The 22,859-nt window shown below is 40.9% G+C and overlaps 1 protein-coding gene across 1 annotated transcript; it reads right to left on the bottom strand.

Annotated features, from left to right (window-relative positions):
* Positions 1 to 1,014: 1,014 nt before the first annotated feature.
* Positions 1,015 to 20,800, bottom strand: LOC124160434. Its single transcript, XM_046536287.1, has 3 exons — positions 20,775 to 20,800; positions 17,722 to 19,219; positions 1,015 to 1,122 (listed from the first exon to the last, which is right to left on the bottom strand). The coding sequence occupies exons 1-3, from the start codon at positions 20,798 to 20,800 to the stop codon at positions 1,015 to 1,017; spliced, it is 1,632 nt and encodes a 543-aa protein (XP_046392243.1).
* Positions 20,801 to 22,859: the final 2,059 nt, after the last annotated feature.

The following is a 22,859-nucleotide window of genomic DNA, read 5'->3' as shown; positions in this document are numbered from 1 at the left end:
ACTTCAATGAAATGCCTTTGGTGCTTCTTCGAGATGTATCTAGAATTAGATAGAAGTGGTTAAGGTTTTCGTAATGAATGGTTAATTATGCTGTTTTCTTCGTATTCCAATAATTTTTGTGTATTTGCTTACTTGCGATACTTGGATGCTATTATTTACTGAGGATTTTCCCCCTCAGCTTTATTAGGACACAACTTTCTCATTTTTGCTAATCTCTAAGTATACCGAAAAATACGTGTAACTTCTCCTCTGTATTTTCAACGTATTTAATTTGATGCGGAAAATTTAAAGCCTCCAATTTGGAAATTCAAACCACCCGATTAAAGCAAAATTTTACGAGGTGAATAAACGAATGAACACATTAAACTGTTCTGCAAAAAAGAAGTTCAGAAAATGCCCGGCTACAATTAAGTGAGTTTCTGGTTAATTTTGGGTCTCTGAATCCGAAAATTACCTCCGTGTTTTCTATCACCCTCCATTTTTACGAGCAACCCCTAAATTGGGGAAAACAACCCCTTATCTAAACTTATGGCATTTAAAGGGACTTTTACTAATGTTATCTGCTTCTGATTGAAAAAAACTGACGTTTTAAGGCTATTAGGGTCAAAAGAGAGACGAACTTGACTTATTTGAAAAGATCTAGGGGGTGAAAATTAAAAAAAATTAAAAAACATTTAAGTAACTATTTTTCTTCGCTTTTAATTGCATATGATATGGTAGCTAATGGAAAAGCTTCTAAGGGATGAATACACTGTTAACCCCCCAATTGTAGGTGCTTTAGGTCCTACATTTTGACGTTCGCACTGGCAACGCTGCATTTTCCCGCCTAAGGCATAACCACCATCCCCTCCGCACTGATCCCTATGCATCTAGATCTCTCGCAGATTATTGTACTCCCTCCTTTGGTGTAGACAACCTCTTATCTCACCCTTCGTTCCGTGTTGGTCCCTGAGGAGGATGGGTCATCAGTGACGCCTCTCCTGAGATTGCATTTGCCACCACTTCATATCTATCTCACCTCTGAATGCCCTCCATCCACATGAAGAGAAGCTTCCCGGATGCTGTGGCAGCCCGTGAGAGGAATGCCTTCCTTCCGTTTGCAGCGTCATCTGTCCGTGTGCCCTGAAAACGCGCCAGGCGAAGGAGCAAAATGAATCGGATTTGGGACGTGCATTTCTGTCAGTCGCATTACACGGGGATGTGGTGGAAAAACGAAGTTAATCTGCCTTTACGTATGCGCCCGCGAATTTTCCCTTTGGTCATGGCGGAAACTCTCTACGCTGAAGGGACACTAATGAATCTTGCCCAAGCCTTCGAGTTTAAAAGGAAATATATCGATTTATTAGTATCACTTGAGTTGACGTAATCGCTCTTTCAAGCACACCAAGAGGTGAAAAGGCGTTTCCTACGTGCGTATGGGTAGAGATTATTATCTCTCAAACTTTCCTGTTCATAGTTTCTATACTGAATATGATATTGCAATTCTTTCCTTCGTGAACGAGTTTTATCGTGAGTAGTATCGATTGAATGTATTTTCTCTTGATGTCATAATTTGCTATCGTTTCTTTTCCAAGCAACTAGATCTCTTCGCAATGACTGGATAATACTCGGTGATGTCTGATCCATAACCTTTTTTACCGTAGACAACGGACAAATTTTTATACTGTATGAAGTGGGATGGGTAAATAAAATGTGTGTCAGAACAAATGTCATTTTTGAGAGAAGTAAATTTTAGCCCCATAGTGTGATTACTCTTTTTTCCTTACAGTTTCCTTGAAGTTATCCACCTTTTATTATTAACAGTATTTCTTCCAAGTAAATCGAGGTGGGAAGGCTTGCACAAGGAAGGCTTAGGAATATACCCGATTTATGTGACTGCTATAAATTCTAATTACTAAAATACTGAATGATTCGCGGATCAACGAAAGAAAGATGTATTTGTTTCTGTAGTAGGCTTTTAAGTAGATTGCCTGAATTTAAGTTCATTTATTTAGACCTCTGGACAGCTGTAGAGCTGCTTTTACAACTTTTAAGTTTTATCGGTCATCAGTTGTGGAAATTGAGCGATGTTTCGGGTCATTACATAAGGCGATGACAGTCTCAAATCATTTCTTGTCCACTTTCGCCTCTGCAGGGATTTTCTCCCAAAGGACAGCACAAACTCAGCCCTAAAGGAATGACGCTGCCTATTTCCACTTTTTCGAATGAAACTCGGGAAAAGAGGGGAATTAATAGTTTTCCGCTAACGTGTCCTCCGTCTACTTGCCCGTCCCTCGCACGCTGACCGAGACATTGACACTGACAGCGGGTCGAAGCCGTCGAGAAGTCGATGGCATCAATTTGCTACTCTTTCGCCTCCGTTGCCTGGATACGAGATGCAGGTCACACAACTCTTTCCGTCTCGAAGTTTATTTTCTCTTGCCCCATGTCGTTCAGAACTTTTTCCGTTTTTTTATAAGCAACGGATTATTGTTTATTCAGCGTTTCCGCTCTAGATTTCTTAGCACTTATCTATCGCGGCAATATTTTTGTCCGAAGGATGTAGGTAAGTATGAACTCATAAATGATGATAGACGGTGATGAAAAAATATGGGTGCATGCCTCGTGTTGCTGCAGGTGTTTTGGATCTTATTCTGGAATCATTCTAAGTAGCTCTATTTATGAACTTTTATTACTTTGGACGAATTGAAACGTGACTTCCTGTCAATTCAATGAACTAAAGTTAATCCTGAACTACTTTATTGTGGCTAAATGATCACAAGTTAAGGTTATAGTTGTGTAGCCTTTTTCGACTATTACAAAAATTTGCCACTGTGAAATTATTTTGGACTTGTTGAAGGTTTAAAAAGGATATAATTTAAAACACGAATTCACTTTTAGCGTCAAATGAAAAATGATCTTTGTTATTGTCTAGTGCTTTATTGAGGAGATACACACGAGGGAATATGTCTCGGTTTTCACTCCGCGTTGAGTTTTCAATTCCTAATTCGAAATTTTCGTAACCCTCTCTCTTTCCACGCTTTTTCAAAGTCCTTCTCTCCTCCCTGTTTTTGAACATGACGGAATCATTCAAACAGAAATGGTTTGATAGCCTAATAAAATTTTGAAGTAATCATTTATAATTATGAAAAGACGTAATTGTTTATCAGGTATTTCAAGCGTGTATTTATCTCAAGAATTTCCTTTCTATAATATTTGAAACATATTATCGAATACTTTTTCTCCATTGTGTATCGTTTTCGTTTATTATTATCTAGCCATCAGAAACACTGACACGTATAAAAAGTTATCCAGTCTGCAAACACTCTTGCTTGGGGCAGGGGTGTGATGTGTTTCGCAGTTCACCAAACTACCCCTCCTCCGTTTGCCTTCTTCGAAGAGGGAGGACGGGGGGTGTGGGTATCGGATAGGGGTCCCTTCGCATTGGAGTTAAGATGAGCTGGATGCGAGTCGGGAGGGTTGAGATGGGGAATGAAGGAACTCGGATGAGGAAAGTTTACTCTTCACCGGGGTGCTCTAAGGGTTGGCAGCAACCTTTTCCGTCAAGCTCACGATTCCTTCAATGTCCCTGTCTCTTCATCTCTCCTCGTTCCATCCGCTAAGGGTTCAACCTTTAAGGGGTTAGTTGGTTAGGGTATTAAGTGTTGGGTTCAGAGTAATGAGGGAGGGGAAGGATGCAAATTGGGGTATGGCTATTGAGGTGGCGTAAGGAGCGTAGCGGGTGGAAGGGTCCTGGGAGAGAACGCATTGTCCTCGCCTGAAAACGCTTCGTCCTCCAACTCAGATGGTAAAGTCGCCTGATTTTTTATTTCGCCTATTAATTGATTAGTCCTCTGGTGCAGGGGTCTCCAATTTACTAGACCACGAAGGCCACATTACAAGTTCCGAATCGCCCCGCGGGCCGGATGGCAAATTTGCCGATGACTGAAGTATTCGATACCAACGTCTAGTGAAGAATCCGGTGGCGTATTTCTTATTTACGAACAGTTGAAGGTGACTTTGACGTGCAGTACAGCGCTGCAATGCTCCTAGCGGCGTCTCAAAGAGTTAATCGAGCGAGAATCGTGCGCTACTTGAAACGAGTGCGCGGGCCGGGTGAAAGCCCTCCGCGGGCCGTATTTTGGAGACCCCTGCTCTGGTGTATTTTGGAAATTAGTTTGCTGAGAATGATTTTAGCAGATTGTGTTGTACTCAAAAGCGGTATCGTAATAAAACATTTTTGTTTCTGCAAAAGCTTCCACATTCAATGGATGATGCGATGGGGTTTTCTGCGCTTGTTGTATGTTCATAAAAGGCGCTAAAAGTTGTCTTAACGTCAAAAAACTTAAACATAGAAGGAAAGCTCGCCTTTTTCCCAGCTTGGAAGAAATTTTTAAGGAATCCACTCTCAAAACCCAAATGCGTCTTCAGCCAATCAAAAATAAAAAAAAACAACAAGACAACAAGTATCACGGATAAGATATAACAAATGCAGGCCCATTCCGAATCAAAGTCTACATGCGACATAAAGATGATTTTATTGCCAGTGAAACTGGCGTTATCTGACGACTAATACCGTCGTGGAAGTCCAGATAACATGATCACATGTTAATGTTATGTACTGACCACTCTCTTCACTCTCGAGGGTTTGTTACAACGTATTTCGACGCATTCGGTGTTAAAGAAGAAAATTTATTATGTTGATGCTCGAGCGTATTAAACATAAACATTTTTCCAAATATTAGAGCCTCTTCTTTGTGTGGTTTCATCACCGCTCCTTGTACGTATTTCCCAACTCACGCTATTTTGTCGCAATGGTCCGTCCGTGGATTTATTCCAGAGGATTGCGTCTTTTTTTCAGTCTTTTCGCTTCTCCCTGGCTATCCCCCCTCTCTTCTGCTCATTCTGCAGTGATCCATCCCTCCCCCGTCAACCCCCCATACTTTACCCTCGCGCGACCAAACCAGCCGACCGTGTTCCTCTCCCTACTTGTCTATTGCCGGAACATCCAATCCAAATTCCTCCGTGCCCCACCCGTTACTCACCTACATCCCTCTGATTTTTTTCTCTAAGAGTGTGGACTCCAAGTCTCGGCCGCATTCTGCGGATCTTGAACCTTTGAAAAAATAAATGGCTGTTTTAAAAGGAAGGTGGAGGGAAGAATCGTATAATTCTTCTTATTATGCAATGCGTTGATATGGGCATGCCTCTGTGGAGTTTCGGAGTTATAGATTTATAAATTTCCCATAATTTCATCCGAATGCTGTTGATATTTTCTTTTTAACATTTTTTACTCTCAAAAGAGTAGTATTAACTGAAAAATTAAATGATTGGGCGACTTTTATCCATAGTTACACTTATAATTTTAGTTGTACTTGAGGTTTCTCTTATCTTTATAAATCTAGCATTCAGTTACTAGTCACCGTTTTGAACTTATTATCTGTTATTCTCAAGGGTAGAATTTCAATTGAAAGTTTGTAGTTAAAAGCACCATTTAGTCATTCAATTCCAGTTTTTTAATCATCATAATTAGTGGTCAAAAGCGCACTCATTTGGAATTAGTATTCTCAATGAAAGTACATTAATTTGAAGCTTTCTAAACTTAAATGTCGCTTGTATTTTGAAATATGACTTTTATGTTTATTTTTAATGAACATCTGAGTATCTTGATTTTTGTCGTTTGACGAAACAGAATCTTTATTTGTATCAGCTACAAATAATGGGATATATTATTGGTTGCCTAGAATATTGAGTGTCTCATTTTTTTGATTTGCGAATGATTTTGATGTGTGTAATACCCCTGGAGATTGGCTTAATATAGTTTGGTTTATTGTTTTTGAATATTTCAGGGAAATAAAACATATACTGGGGTTATTTTAAAATTCAAAGCAAATTCCTGTATCCAATCTGATAATATTCTAACCTCTCGGATATCAAAGGATTGTGAAATGAGTTTATTTCAATTTTTATTCGAATTATTATGCAATATCAATGAAATTATGGGCTACTAAAAGGTCTTCATCGCCAAGCCCCATGTGAGTGTGCTATCAATCTTAAATATGCTGTGACATTGAAGTATTGGCGTATCACCTTCAATATTTACAGATAAAGTTCTAATGTTTTATCAAATTCTATCTTAAATTGCCTACGGCAAGAATTTAACTTGAAATGTGGAAAATCTTGAATAAAAATGTTTGGAAAGTGGGATTGTGCATGGAGTTCTAAGCCTTAAATGTGCCTTTTAGTTAATGGTTATTTTAGCTATTTAATCAGGTAATAATGTATCTTGTAGAATCGAGACCTCATGAATATCGCTTCGGTTGCTTTCTATAAGGTAATTTCCTCGAGTCTTGTGGAGCGGGGATGGATCTTCGAGGGCTGAGGGATCGTTCATTGCTTGGGTAGAAGGAATAGGGTAGTTTCCTTTATCAATTAAAAACGAAAGGCATTGATTGCGATTCGTTGCCCAACATTAGTGTATTCATAATATACAAATTATTTGGTTTCAGAAATCCCAGTTTAGACGAATGGGAATGGTCAATTTTATCCTAATTTGAAAAAGGCCAGATTGGCGCCCATGCGATGCCACTCCACGTGACGTCACAGTTTCTTTATAAATAGATGGGAGTTTTACATCGTCTGAGATTACCAATGGATGCATGAGGCACAGAGCTCAGGGAAATATGTCTTAATAATCACCTATTAAAACTACTTTAGGTCGGAAAGCTTCCTTCGTTTGATAGGGTATTAATAATCCATAATTAAGCCAAGCGCTACCGGCTAGCAGGGTACTCTGCTACTTGCTAGCAGCCTGCATCGTATTAGCGCTAAAAGCCTCGCCCCAAGGTCACCTCACATGGCGACTGCGGGAACCAGAATGACGTCACACGGTGTTTTCCCAGCATTCATAGTCAGCCGTCGCGTTTTCGCGCGCTTGAAAATTTTCACTTTTCATTTAATCGCGAAAAATATATATCGTCATTTAAAAATCTACTAGCGTGAAATACGAACTCCAGAATTATTAATCTTTCGATTTAGGTAATAAAACATAATAGGAAACCACCCTATTGGAACCATAACGGAAGAGAAATCAGACGCCATAATGATTGGTGGATGGAGCCGAAAATGAAAATTCAGGAAAGCAGTGAGTTGAGAGTAGGTGGAGGCGGGCCTTCGACATCGGAGAGGGTCTGGGGAGGGGGTGGAAGTGGATGGAAGGAACTATTCTGGAGTTCGAAATTGGTTCTGGGAGAGGGTGGGAGCGTGGTATCCAATGCTTGGTGTGTCTGTGTCCGAGCGGCAAATGCAGTTTAGGAAGTCGATGGCTGAAGGCGAGGCGCTCCCCATTGGATGTAAGAGGAGGAATCTACACCGATACCGTATGCACGAACCTCTGTGGTGGATGAACTTCTCTATGCCTGGCCATCGAGTTAGAAAGTTGAAGAGTATTTAGGTCAAGTACTTGTTGCCCATTCTCAGTAACCTTGAGATCTTAACCGGTGGCTAGGCCGAGAAAAGTTCACTACTATTTTTTGCTGGGAAAATGTTGAATCATGCTCCTGTAGGGTGTATGGCACGAGAGCCAAAAGTCGTACCTACGTTGCATTTTTTTCAGTTGTCTATTACCTGCAAAACACCCCATTAATATATTTGCAAGGAAAACATGGAAATAATGGCTTAGTTTGCTTGAGTAGTTTAATATCTTAAATATCGACTCGAAGAACACCATTTAATAACATCATATTTCCTGACCATAATGGATACGTTAAAAATAATAGGGATATTTTTCAGAACGGTTTGGTACAAGATTTATTTTTTCCCCGAGCAACAGAAGACTTTCAATCTCAAAGAAAAATATGATTGTCGGATGATCTCCAACTATTATTTCCGTGGAAAACGTCGATGCTCACACCAAATTTGGGATTCGGTTTGGACCTGTGGTCAGCACTAGATAGTTCAACTTTTTTCTTTCATATATCTTTTTCTAAGAAATTATTGATTACAAAAATATCGGCGATTGCTATCAATGTTTTCTTAAACATCGACGCTCAATCAAAGGGAGTGTGAGCTGGTTTAGTTTCGACCATTTTAGTCAGTGGAAGACGCAGTCGGCGAACCACCATTCGGCAACTGGCTGTTCAAATTCCTGAGGTTTCTGAAGCTTCGATTGTCGGGATTTTGAATGGAAAGCTAGAGTAGGACGAGGAGTTGCAAGAGGAAGTTTTCAAGATTCCGCCGCCCCCGTCGCCATCAGAGGGTGAATCAATTGGTGTGGGAGCTGAGAGGTGATTAGACTGGTTCTCGGGTTTGGAGACCGAGCAATGGACACGCTAGTGGCAGTTCACCCTCCTTTCCCCCATTTTATGAAGCGCAGAAGAGGGAATGTGTGTGTGTTTGTGTCTGGAGGTTGACACGACCCAGCCATGAAGGGGAAAGCGTCTGGAAGTTCTGATATCTCAGAGAACTTCCGGGAAAGAGCGTTGGTACAAATAAATGCGACAAAAATTGTTTTAACTCAATCCAGAATTTTTGTGTGATCTCATCTCTTGACTTGTATTTTACTTTTTTGGCACCGGTAGAAAATGGAAGATAGAGAACGATGACTCTTTTATGCGGTTGGTCATTGAAAGGTCCAAATTTAAAATTACGTAAGAATTGCTGGATGGGTATGATGTATTTTATTCGAAACTGTATCTTCCATATGCCGAATTCGTGAAACGAATTTCGATTTTTGGTAATCGATTGATTTTGAGTAATCGATCACGACCTGCAGTAATAAAATATATATTTGCTTAGTCGGGCTTATATTATGGAAATACACCCAAGTGCGAGTACACGATTTAGAAGATATTATCTTTTTTCGAGTGAATTATCTGAAAAATAATTGGGCACTGCCTATGTCGAAAGGTAGCTAAATATTCTCGTATTTTGAACATTCGTGGCACCGATACTGGGCCCAGGTGATCGCAGTCTCTTTCCTGGTCGCGAAAGTTAACAGTATCACCAACACTAGTTATGGGGCTAAAGTTTCTTGAGAAGTTGAGAAGTGGGATCATTAAAAATAATTCCATCCAGACTCCGCCGCCTTTGGGCTTTTCCTAAGCAAATTTTATCATCCCTCGCTTCTTTGTGGATTCAACTCTGCCGGACGGTTTTAATGTGGCGCGGATTGGTTGAAGATTTCATTTGCTTTATCACTTAGCTCCTGAGGAGTCTGTACTTCCAGACGCTCTTATCTGCGTTTCTCTGAATTTGTGATCGAGAGGAAATTGTTAACCTCTGTGATGGTTTCTTTATTGTGATTCAATTGTTAATTCATCCATGTCTTTTAGTCATTTTATTGGTAAAGCTCATCCAAAATTTTTTTTCGAATGGAGATCGCAGAATACCATTTCCCGTAGCCATGCTGAGCTAATTTGGCTATATATAGTGAAATAAAGGGATAGATTACATGATCAAAACGACAGTTACCTTTCAATTATTTTATTCGGACGACAAGGATTTTGATCTAGTTTGCGATGAAGTCTGGCATGGCGCAATAAATGGAAGCAGGAAGTGGCCTTACGTTGTGGCAAATCTACTCCTTTTTTATCGACTGATTTCAATAATTTTTCAATTATAGCAGTGGGAGACACAGAAGGAGATTTAAAAACATTTTTTCGTTGTTTTTTTCCAACAGTAGGCCGATCAAATACATTTATGGAATTCTGAAATGGAAGCAATTATTTACACAAATTTATCTACACAATATTTATTAGCATGAATTATAAAGGGGTACCGGTGAGTTTCCCTGAGATAATTTTTCATTCAAGTGTTCAGCCGCTTAATTGGAAAGAAGGCGGTGGTGCTCAAAAAGTTTTTTTAATTAACAGACTTGCCAGTTTATTTATGGAATTAATGTTTATCTTCCTTCTTGTTACAGGTGAGTAAATACGAGTCTTATTACTGCATGTAAACAAGGACCCAGGGCGTTACTTTCAGCCAAAGAGTGGATGTAAGTACCCTCGTATACTGTTATGTCTTGCGTGATTCATTACTTGCTAGGTGCACTGACCTTTTTTGCCGTGTATTTGGAGGAAAAGGAACACCACGTAATTTTACGTATGCTCAAGATATCATTATTATCTGAATATTTATTTGGAATTTTTATTTCGATGTTTATATATCAGTGTGCGCTATTTTCGATAATTACTACATCACTAAGTTTTCCGATTTTTTAAAGAGAAAAACGGGAAACTAATTACTTTCTAGCATAAATTTAAACGTACCATCGCCATATTATAACCTGTACCATACCCAATATCGCCATAGCGATATTATTACCTGTAACTTGTGGAATTACATTCCTATTGAAAGGTGATCATGGCTCCGTGAAAAATGAGTCTTATTTCATGTTTTGGAAAAATATGTTTGACAGCCACTGGTTTTCATTAAATATCGTCGATATTGATTCATTGTCTTTTTTTATTGGCTAACATTTCCCCTGATTTTTTTATTATTACAGTCCGTTGCTTATTTTTAGTGCGTACCGGTGTTTGGTCTCGTAGCTGCTGTTTTTGATTCATCACTGCCCACAGCATTAGGCCATTTTATTAATTTTTATCCAGAATACTAGCCAGCTCATCACGGGATTTCAGTTTTTTAAGGTCATCAAATAATTTGAATCGTTGTTTTTTATATAGTTATTGTAAACACCTGTTTTTCAATTGATTATTCTCGGGGCGTGTTCGGTGCATGGTCTGCTTGCTATGGCTTTTACGTCTCAGCTCTGAGCTCTGCTGCGTGCTCTTAGTATTCTCTGTTATTAATTATGACCGTGACCTACTAGAAGGGGAATTGAGCGTTTTCTGACTATAATTAACGGGTTTGCAGCCCTTTTGGGTAATATGGAGTATGCGAGCACATTAGGTCAGCTGATATTTTGACTATCTTGTACAGAATTTATGTAAAATGAATTCTTTATATGCCTTCTATTGTAATGTGCTTCGAAAATTGACTTTCTATATTGATAGAAGATGAATAATTTCTTCTTAATCATAATGATTTCTAATAATTGGTAATGATTTCTCATTTTGCTGTAATCGCGCTCAACGTTTCCTTAAATTTCTCTGCTTTTGAAAGTGATATCGGTCAACTTAACACAAAATCATCTTTTTGATTCGAAAGAAAACTTTTTTCCTTGTTTTTTTTTTGTTGGTACCACTTATTTGGTCTGTGCTTTTTTCTCGATTTATCTTCGGAAAAAAGTATGTAAAACGTTTATAATAATGGGCATTCATATTAGAGATAATCTCTTCTCCTGTTCACGCGTAGGTATACAATGAAGGGTCCTTGTGCTGCTCTATTAAAAATAAGGTCATAATTATTGTTTGCAGTTCGGTATACTCTAGACGCAAAAACAATACTGCATTAGTCCAATTGTCAATGCAGTGTTCTTTCTGAGTGAGTGATCCATTCATAATAAAGCACGAATCTCTGCGATTATTCCCAGTGCTCTCCTCCTCGCAATAAAGACATATAAACCGGATAGCGTGGCCCTCCGTAAACGAGTGTTTTAAAACTGCATGACGCCGGGTGGCGGCGCCACTGCATTCACATTTTCGTCCCTTCTAACGACTCCCTTGTCGGCCGTTTTAATTTATATTTATACGTCGCGAAGGGCAGAAAAGGCCCATCACCAACTACCCTCTCGTAAGGAAGTAAGCTGGGGGCGTCGAAGTTGCTAAAATTGTAGAGTGTAAATAGAAACGGTAAGGTGTAAAATACAGATAGAACCGCATGCAAAGCGACGTTAATTTTCACCCCAATTATTACACGTGAAAGCCTTAGAAAATCTGTTTCATACGTTTTTACTAATTAATTACTTTAATGGGGCATTAATATAACATAGTTACGGGTCAGCTTAAGGCTGGACGGCGATACTTGGTGGAACTTGGTGACAGCTGAAACATAATAAAGATACACTGTTGAATGCTCCACACAAGTTTTAATAACCAACCCAGGTTTCGACAATGCACTATATCATTTTCAAGGTGAATATACACAAATTTACGATTTTATATATACCAGGGAGGGGAGGGTTCTATTTGGCAAGCTGTGGAGGGGGAGGAGGAGAATAGGATTTATCGAAAGACTGAGTTTGGGGCAGGGGATCGGGTTGGTGTGGTGGCTATAGTGTTGGCTTCCCACCCAGCGGGCTCGGGTTCAAATCCCGGCGGTGGCAGAGAATTTTCAGAGACTGCCCGATCCCTGCTTGAATGTTGCGTGGAGGACATTTCAAGGACAACACTCCGTCCGTCGGATGGGACGTTAAGCCGTGGTCACCTTGGCGCCTTTCGTCAAGATCAGGTTAATGCCGACGCCGGGTTTCTCTCCACCCTTCCTTCCTTCCTTCCTTACCCTTCCCTCATGGCGCAAATGACATCAGCTGTCGGTCGCCTCCTCCAAATACCATACCATACCATACCATACCGAGTTTGGGAGTTTGCCTTACTTGCCGTATAGTAAATTAAAGAGGGCAATCTATAATGGCTGAGGTGACGGCTGGAGGAATTCGGAAATTCTTCATGCAAAACTACCGGTGAAATACTGAAACCGGTAAAAATGAACCGGCGGAATACTAAAATAATAGTAATTCCATTTCAATATTTCAAGGTCAATGGTGTCCAATTTTTACACACTTGAACCTTTCGAGGATCGTCTCTTTACTATTCTCACTCACCGAAGCCAATCCATGCTCAGCCTGTGCGATTATGTAAAATTGGTGATGTGTGTGATATGTATGCACCGATTACAAGTAAAAATGGAAATGCTGTTCCTAAACGGCTTTATAGGTTTTTCATATGAAGAAAGTAGGCCATAGTTAGGTTAGGTCTCGCTGGGTTAGTAATTTTTCTTATGCCGTAAAACCCGTTTCTGAGATATTAATCTTTTAAGCTCTGATTGTAGTTCTGGATTTTCTTGCATTTCCGTTTTTCAGTGGAGGTGAAGTATTTCATATTGAACATTTGACGAATGCGTAAACGCCAGCACCTTTGCATATATAATTTCACTGTTGCGCAAACATTTTAAACTTAAAATTTTAAATTTATGGCGATGGTTTTACTCAGAACTTAATAAAACGAGCAACAGCCGATGTGCTGTAATTACCGCGGAAAATTTCACGAAAAGTCATAGAAAGTAGAGCTGTGCCGAGATCACCAATAGTGCAATACTACTCTGTGTGATGTATCGGCTATATTTTTATAAATTTTGCCTGATAATGACGGTTAATTTACTGCATTTTGTCTAATTCCTTAATTTCTTGACTTAATGAATATGCCAGCGAAACCAAATGATAAAACATACACTTAGGTTTCGTGATAAATTGGCGTACAAAACTACGACGAAACTTGGCATTCAGAAAAATACGGCAAACTATAACCAAGCATGGGGAAAAGTTTCGGGAATCGGGTTGGAAAGGTGGCTAGAGCTTTGGCTTCCCACCCGGCGGGCTTGGGTTCAAATCCCGGCGGTGGCAGAGAATTTCAAGAGTGTGCCCGATCCCTGCTTGAATGTTGCGTGGAGGATATTTCAAGCGCAACACTCCGTCCGTCGGATGGGACGTTAAGCCGTGGTCCCCTTGGCGCCTTTCGTTAAGAGCAGGCTAATGCCGACGCCGGGTTTCTCTCCACCCTTCCCTCCATTCCCTTCCCTCACTGCGCAAATGACCTCAGCTGTCGGTCGCCTCCTCCAAATACCGGAAAAGTTTCTTATTGTGTAATTGATTGTCTAAGTATTATAAAGGCAGCAATATAATATATACTTAGCTACACGCACATAGAACGCAGTATTTATCATGCATTCTTTTTACTCCTCGTGCTATATATCTTTCGGTTTACAAGCTTTGCCGGTCTGGGTTACCCACAACGATTTAACTCAAACCGAAATCCTACAAAATAGGCTCCTTCTGCGTATAACACCCGGCCCATAAGCAAAATTTATGCCTACTATCGTCCCACTTCATTAGCGGTGAATCATTAATGGCTTGAAGTTCATCTACGCGTTTAATGGATGCTCGTTATCTGCTCCAACCACCTCCAACGTATCATCCGAAAATTCACCGCCGAAAGAGTTAGGATAACTCTCCGAACGGTGGGATTCCAACTTCCACGATGTCGAGCTATCGCTATTAGCCTGGAATTCCGCCTTCATTGCACTGGCTGTCTCGGGGCGACCTTCTCGCCATTGTCCAGGGTAAATGTCCTCCTCCTAGGGCCTTCTCGTTCCCCTAGCTGACCTCTCATCCTGACTGACCCCTAAGATTTGTTTCCACGAAGACCTCTCATGCAGTTGCGGGAACGAGAAATATCAATAGCCTCCCACAACGTGATCGTTTACGGATCTGTTCGCGTTTTTATATTTAAAAGTTTATTTTTCATGGCGACGTGGGAGTAAAAAATTAGTCAAAAATCTCTTTCCACAGATTTATTCGCGAAATACTTAATCCCTTATCGCTTTGTGGAAATTGTTTAAGTATTGGTGGGGTGAAATTCATGTGAAAGCAAGAAGGAATAATGGAATACAAGCAAATGAACCTCGGAAACTCATCGATACCACCAAAAACATAATTTTCGTAAATCACCCGTTTCCTCGACCCTTCTAAATACAACCAATTACTACGAACAAATTGGAAAAGAAAAAGGAAGGCTATATTGTAATTATTTTTAATGAACTAATTTAATTTGATTTCATACCTTTATTTTCATGTGAAAGCAATAAAGGAATGGATGTAGGATTCACTCCTGGCGGCTAGCGCGTGCACTTTCTACAAGTCCGGAGGAACGACGAAGTGCTGGACATGTTGGGTGAGAAGAGGCAGCTTTTAGATGAGATACGGAGAAGACAGAAGGTGGAGCGAGTACTCAGCGGGGATGGGATGTTGAAAACAGTGTTAGAGGGCAGAATGTTAGGTAAACGAGGGAGGGGAAGGAAGAGAATAGGATTTTTAGATAGAATGAAAGGTAGTAGGTCTTATTGTGCACTGAAGAGGGAAGTGCATGATGTAAGGGGAGGCTCCCGGAATTCTTCTTAAGCAATCCATGGAAACCTACCTTAATCGGTAGAATACTTTAATAATAATATGAATTTGAAAGTCAAGGAATAATAAGCGGGGCTTGGCGGCGCGGAAAAGGTAGTCAAAATCCACTCCACAGTCAACCACCCTAATGGCTGTGCAAGATAGAAGTTGAATTTCAACAAATAAATAAGCGCGTAAGAATTCAATAGCCATGCAACATCCTCTCGACCTCGTGATAGGTTTCGCAAAGTTTTAAGATCAGAAAAATGTCCGCAGCGTGTGTGCAGTATCAAATCATACGTCACTGAGACTTGATACGTGGAACCTCTGATTAGTTGCTTGATACTTTACCCACTAGGCCACCGGAACAATAGTGCTCTGAGGCAGTTTCAACATCCAATATGTCGGTTGCGTTCACAGAAGTCCCGACGAGAGTAAACTTCTTACTAGGTGAGTCGTGGGCGAAGCATACTTCGGAAAATATGGGGAAGAATTCGTAGCTGGATTTTGCGCGATGTTATAATGCGACGGATATGATTATTTCCCTGGTATAAGGGGCGTATAGCTTTTAAAATTCGCGGTTGTATGAGAGAATTATGAGGGCAAAATTTTAGAAGACAAGTAGTTCCTGAACTGTTCGCTTTCAGACGCCAATTAGCAGTCCGTTAATCTTTTCCGCCATTGTACTATAACGAAAAAGTGTCCGAACGTCATGCTGCCCCTATGGAGTTGCGAGAAAATCGGAATCATTTCTGACCTTGATATCAACCTCTTAAATGCAATAAAATTAAACGTCGCAGATATATGGATATCTTTGTAATGCTAATATTATTCAATGAAGAGATCAGGTTCTTTTTTTTTAAGGTAGCTTTTTACAATATTTATGTAAAGGAGCTCTAAACTCCTTATAAAGTTATATTATTATAATATTTAACTTTCTCCAATCGAAGGAGCAACATCATTTATAGGGGTAATATTAAAAATTGCTGTTCACTTGGATGTAACTCCACTACGTTTTAAGGAAATGTTACGTTCGCGGATGAATTCTCATTCGACTTCATTTTTCCGCGTTTCTCTGGGCTGTGCCGGAGGCGGTTTTGGCCACGTTATGTCTATATCGGATGGAAGAGTCTTTGATATCTACTCAAGTTGATCGTAACTCCGGTATTCGTTGCCGTTTCGGTTTCTTTGAATCTGATCCAATTTACTTATTTCGATTTTAGGGAAATCAGATATCGAGCCGATGTTTCTTTGTGCTCCCGACTAAATGCATGGAAGGGAACTTATTCATTCTTTTTTCATGGAAACACAGACGAGGAAGGAATGCTACAAAACCCTGTCATTTTCGTCGAGGCTCATTTTCCATTTAAATTTCTAACGGGGTTTTCGTTCCTGAGGCGGAAGTCTTTTATCGAAAGTTGACTGCGAGATGAGTCATTTTGCGAGATACAGATCTTATAACTGAAAGAGACTTCATTTTTATTTTTAATTTATTCGTACACATGAAAGGCTTTGAAAAAGTCGAGTGTCTTTTACGGAAAGGAATGGATTCTCGAAGGATGGCGTTTCGCTCCTGATTACAGTTTGGATGGAGATTGTCTTTTCCAACCCAATCGGAGTGTAATGTATTTACCGGACCCAAATGTATTTACCCCATCCGAATAGTTTTTATCGTTTTCGGCTGAGTACCGTTTTCTGATTGCGTCTTCTAAATCTTGTAAACCTCAGGAGCAACGAAATGGAGCATATGATAATTTTCATTCCCTATGTTGGAGGAGAGGATAAGGAACGAAATGCATTTCTACTCTTCAGATACTCACTTGGTGCATTAAGTGTATTTTCTCCAACGAAGCAGGCGTATTCAAGTTCTCCATATTTCGTGGAGGAACATTGTTACTAATTGATGATTTCTACCTGAATTATTTACCCAAAATATCGTAATTACTTTCCAATGCGTAGCATATATTCCTTACGATAGTTAGCGCCTCGATTATTACCAATGAAGACTATACACCATGAGAGAGAAGAATCAAAGGATTCTAGGATTGAGTCTCATAATGGAAGGGATTTTTGCGTAGCAAGGTTTCCGGGTTGACCTCCGCGTCGATTCATCTTCAAGACGACAGTTTCGCCGGCGTTGCAGCTAGCGTCTTCAGGTACGAAGTATCGGATGCAGGTTTTTGCCCGTCTTATATAGGCCTTGGTTTGGGCTAGGTGCGTTCTGATTGGTCCGTGGGTAAGAGTCTCTTCCATGCGTTTGAGAGCGAATAGCTGTCCTCCCTTTTGAAAGTGGATGTTTTCGCGATTTCTATTGCCTCTCGTATGAGTCGTGGAAAGTATTGTTTTTCTCTAGCGATGATTCTTGCGCTTTCGAAGTCCACATTGTGTGTTGGTCCTTCCCATACGTGCTCGGCGATGGCGGATAACCGAAACTGTCTATTTTTGGTGGCCCTTAGGTGTTCTTGCATTCTGATTTTCATGGCTCTTGATGTTTGGCCGATGTATGAGTCTCCGCAAGAGCACTTAACTTTGTATATTCCGCTTTGGGTATTCATGGGCACGCGATCCTTGGCCTTGCATAGGAGGTTGGATGTCTTCGTGACACAGTTAAAACGTGTCACTATATTATGCTTCCCCAGAATTCTTGCTATTTTTTCGGATGTCCCGGCTACATAGGGAATTACGGCATAATTTAAGATTTTCTTCTCTTCTATATCCCTCTCCGTTTTTTCGGCAGTCGTTTTTTGGGCAAGTTGTTTGTGCTTCTTCTCTTCCTTCGCGACCATGTTGACAATAGTGTTGACAGAGAAGTCATTTTTCTTGAAGGCATTGATGATGAGGCGTTTCTCGTTCTCAATGGAGTCTCCGTCGCAAATCGAAAAAGCACGTTGGTAAAGAGTGCTAAAGGTGGCTCTCTTCTGCTGAGGGTGGTGGTGGGAGTTGGCATTCAGGTACTGATCTGTGTGCGTTGGCTTACGGTACACTGAGTGGCCAAGCCTTCCGTTCTGTTTTTTGGAGACAAGTACATCCAAGAAGGGTAACCGACCGTTTTCTTCGATCTCCATGGTGAAGTTGATGGAGCTGTTTTGGATGTTCAAGTGCCGTAAGAAATTGTTCAGTTCAGATTTTCCGTGCGGCCACACGACAAAAGTGTCGTCGACATATCTCAGGAACATTTTTGGAGGTTTTTCATATGTCCGCAGGGCCTTCTCCTCGAGTTTTTCCATAAAGAGGTTGGCAATGATTGGCGATAATGGTGAACCCATGGCTACTCCTTTCCGTTGCCCGTAAAAGGTTCCATTCCACACAAAGTAGGAGTTATTAAGGCAGAATTCAACCATTTTTGGAATGTCTTCTGCCAGTCCTTCAGTGACGAGAGCCTTGGTGATTTCGACGGCCTCTTCTATAGGTATATTGGTGAATAGTGACTCCGCGTCGAAACTGACGAGCATGTCAGTATCGCTGACTCTCAGTTCTTTGATTAACTCGATGAAATGGGCTGAGTTTCGTACGTAGGTAGGCGTTCTCCCGGAAAATGGCTGCAGTTGCTTGGCAAGATACCTTGCTAGATTATGTGTAGGTGAGTCAATGGCGCTGACGATTGGTCGAAGTGGGAATCCTTCTTTGTGAACTTTGGGTAGTCCGTACAGCCGTGGAGGTTTAGGTGCAGGCTCGAGGAGTCGTCGGCGTTCTTCCATTGGGATGGAGGACTGATATAAGAGTCCTTTAATCTGCTTCTGGATTTTTGCTGTAGGATCTGCCTTAATCTCATGGTATGTGTCTTCTTGCAAGAGGGCGGACAATTTGTGAATGTAGTCCTCTTTGTCCATCACAACGGTTGCGTTGCCTTTGTCGGCCGGTACGATCAGTAACTGTTCGTCGTCCATGAGTTCCTTCATGGCAGTCCTCTCTTCTCTGGTCAGATTGGATCTAGGGGGCTTGGTCTTCGTCAAAATGTATTCTACTTTCCTCCTTACGTCTTCGGCTTCTCCTTTCTCCAATTTGCGCACGGCGTCTTCAACCCCCGTAATAATCTTCTCTAGAGGGATGTTTTTTGGTGCCACAGCGTAGTTGAGGCCTTTGGAGAGCACGTCAATGGCGGCTGCACTCAGGGTCTTTCTGCTCAAATTGACGACCAAACGGTCCTTTTCAGGGCCTTTTTCCTTTTCTTGATGTTGTCGGCTGTGGAGTTTGTCAAATTTCTATTATTTTTTCTATTCTTATATTATTCTTATAATTTCTATTATTTTATAATATAGTGGCACGTTTTAACTGTGTCACGAAGACATCCAACCTCCTATGCAAGGCCAAGGATCGCGTGCCCATGAATACCCAAAGCGGAATATACAAAGTTAAGTGCTCTTGCGGAGACTCATACATCGGCCAAACATCAAGAGCCATGAAAATCAGAATGCAAGAACACCTAAGGGCCACCAAAAATAGACAGTTTCGGTTATCCGCCATCGCCGAGCACGTATGGGAAGGACCAACACACAATGTGGACTTCGAAAGCGCAAGAATCATCGCTAGAGAAAAACAATACTTTCCACGACTCATACGAGAGGCAATAGAAATCGCGAAAACATCCACTTTCAAAAGGGAGGACAGCTATTCGCTCTCAAACGCATGGAAGAGACTCTTACCCACGGACCAATCAGAACGCACCTAGCCCAAACCAAGGCCTATATAAGACGGGCAAAAACCTGCATCCGATACTTCGTACCTGAAGACGCTAGCTGCAACGCCGGCGAAACTGTCGTCTTGAAGATGAATCGACGCGGAGGTCAACCCGGAAACCTTGTTACGCATGCTGCACCACCCCGCGAAAGTCTCCATCAACATTTGGGAGGGATTTTTGTTTGAAAAATTTCGCAGCTCCTTCTTCCTACCTACTTATGTGCTTGTAAGTTCCTTTCGGAAAATGCTGCATTAAAAATATTTTTCGCTCAACGTTTTAATCCTCCTACTGGGATCTTTTTCAAGAGAATGAGAGCAACGTACTTGTCCCGAACTTATTTAGGATACATTCCCATTTTTGGCCCGATTTGAATTTCACGCGGTATGCGGTAGTCGTTGGGCATTAGAATGGGCCAGGTACCCTTACCATACCCCGATCAGGTTATAACCATCCTCCCCATTGAAATCATTTTGCCTTTTCTCGATTTTTTAGAGTGATGTTGATAATATTTTACATGTACTGGAATTATGAAGATGATTTTTTTCGTTTTAATGAGTTAACACGTCAGGTCATCTAACCGTTTGAGAGGAAATGATGCTTCCTTTTCAAGTTTTGAGATGCCGATTGATATATTGACAATGTGGCAATGGAAATATCGATCGTGTTTGCCCCCCTTGGGAAAAGTGAGGATAGCTCATCTATGGGAATGGGAGAGATAGACGGAAAGCTCTCTGGTTCTTAGTCCGCGATCTAGTATTTTTAACCAAATCGTTGAAAAATGAATCTTTGTTTATTTTATTGTTAGTAGTACACCGTAGGGAGTAAAAGAATGTAGTCGTATCGGTAATGTGTGGTATTCATGCGCTAGTGGCTTACTGTAGAGTGAGTCCTCACCTCACTTATCATGACTAAGCCTCCCTATGAAGTACCAAGAGTAATACCTACGTGCACTTATTATTTATATTCTAGCGGGTAATAGTATGGCGCGCATGAGGTCTAGGAAAAATGTGGATAAGTGGGAATTGGATTTTTTTGTGGCTAGCGTGCTTCCTTCCTAACCTGTGGGTCCGAGTTCGACCCTTCATGATTGAACTAGGACCTTAGGATGATATGTGAAGCCGTGGTCGCCTTGACGACTTTCGTTAAGAGCTGGCTAATGCTGACGCTGGCTTTCTCCTCACCCTTCCTTCCTTACACTAGGGTAGTTTCCTTCATCAAAAAAAACGAAAGACATTGATTGCAATTCGTTACTCACCATTAGTGAGTTCATAATATGCAAATTATTTGGTTTTAGAAATACCACTTTAGACGAATGGTAATGGTCAATTTTAACCTCATTTGAAAAAGGCCAGATTGGCGCCCATGCGATGCCACTCTACGTCACAGGGACATAGTTTCTATACGAGTAGATAGGAGTTTTACATCGTCTGAGATTACCAATGCATGCATGAGGCACAGAGCTCAGGGAAATATGTCTTAATAATCACCAATTAAAACTGGCTATGGTCGGAAAGCTTCCTTCGTTTGATAGGGTATTAATAATCCTTATTTAAGCCAAGCGCTACCTGCCAGCAGCCTTCGTCGTATCAGCGCTCAAAGCCTCGCCCCAAGGTCACCTAACACGGTGACAGCGGGAGCCAGAATGACGTCACACGGGCTTTTCCCAGCATTCATACTTAGCCGTCGTATTTCCGCGCGCTTGAAATTTTTCACTTTTCATTTAATCGCGAAAAATAGATATGGTCATTAAAAAAATCTAAAAGAGTGAAATACGTCATCCAGGAGTAATAATCTTTCCATTTAGGCAATAAAAAATAATAGGAAACCACCGTCTTCTCCATGGCGCAGATAACCTAAGATTTCGGTCTCCTCCTCCAAACAACCGAACTAATTAATTCTGATGAAAGTCTGGGTAATCAGGCTCTGCAGGGCAAGAGCCCTCTTTTGATCCATTATTTATACGTTCGTGGTCTGGTCCTCGGCTGTTCAATGCACAGCGAATGTGGAAATCTCAGTCTCCGCTTTCCGATCCGATTTGCTCATGGTGGTGCATGATGTTTCAGTCAATTCCATTTGATGCTTTCCTCTTTTCGTGGGAAACCAATCACCGTGTGACATCATGGGACGTGCTTTAATTCTTGGGGGGAGCGGATAAGGGTCACAGAAATGAAGTTTCCTACTTCCAGGGAAATTCGTGATTATGTGGCGATTTTCATCATACCTCTCTTCAGAGCTTCATGACTGCGGTGGTATCTTTTGAAGTCGGTTCTTATGCCCGCAAGGTATATTGTGTACTACTTCCCACTGATGTAATTCATCTATTATTGTGATACAGCGCTTCAGTCTGTCATAGAGTTGATTAATTGCTCAATTTTAATATGTATACGTAAAGGCATGTGCAAATTCTGAGGGAAGTGCATTAATTTTGCATCGAAAGGAAAAGAATCTCATTATTTATCCATGTCTTATGAAGTCAAGTGCGTTTGGAGGACTGTAGTCTATTGAACACAATTTATCTGTGGTGCATTGTTGACCACTGATATCAATTGATTGTTGGTGGTTATTTTTTCTAGCCAAGGTAGGATTGAATCGAGAAAATTTGGAATCTCCCCGGCCCGTAGAATCTCCCTCCACTAATGATTAAAAAAATACAATTTCAGAACCCGGCAATGCAGTAATGCAGTATAAAGTCGCGTTATATGTCATGCATGCATTACCTCGTATGGAAGTCTGTTGACGGATATAATTGCTGCCGAAAAAAGTATTCAAATACAAAAGAACTTAGGACATGAGTGATGGCGATGGCATTTAAATTTTTAATTAATAAATATATTGGCGTGTCTATAAGAAAAAATAATTGATGAAAATTGAAGTTCATTGGAAAAGTGTCAATTTGTGGAAGTCTCTTCAGATGAGTACCGCAATATCGATACCTTTACTAATCATATCATTCTATTTGATGATTAAAAATAACTCACATACGGGTGTATGCCGTGTGTCGTAAAGGAGATAGCCCCGACGTTTCGCGACCGATTGCTGGTCACTTTTTCAAGGGAATAATGTTGGGATTGGTTTTTTGCTGTCTTTTTATATTTCAGGTGGGAGGGGTAGGCGGAGGGTGTGGGGAGTTAGGACTGGAGGGGG

Source organism: Ischnura elegans, chromosome 6 (assembly GCF_921293095.1).
Source record: "Ischnura elegans chromosome 6, ioIscEleg1.1, whole genome shotgun sequence".
Taxonomy (NCBI): domain Eukaryota; kingdom Metazoa; phylum Arthropoda; class Insecta; order Odonata; family Coenagrionidae; genus Ischnura; species Ischnura elegans.
Note: the sequence above shows the minus strand (reverse complement) of the source record. Positions and strands in the feature narration are given on the sequence as shown.

Bases quoted from the DNA above. Each gene is read 5' to 3' on its own strand.
- LOC124160434 (XM_046536287.1), bottom strand. From the start codon at position 20,800: ATGAAGGGTCGAACTCGGACCCACAG. The intron at 19,220-20,774 runs GTTAGGAAGGAA...CAAACTCCACAG, and splicing joins GGTCGAACTCGGACCCACAG to CCGACAACATCAAGAAAAGG. The intron at 1,123-17,721 runs GTAATTCCCTAT...GCGCGTTTTCAG, and splicing joins AGAAAATCTTAAATTATGCC to GGCACACGGACAGATGACGC.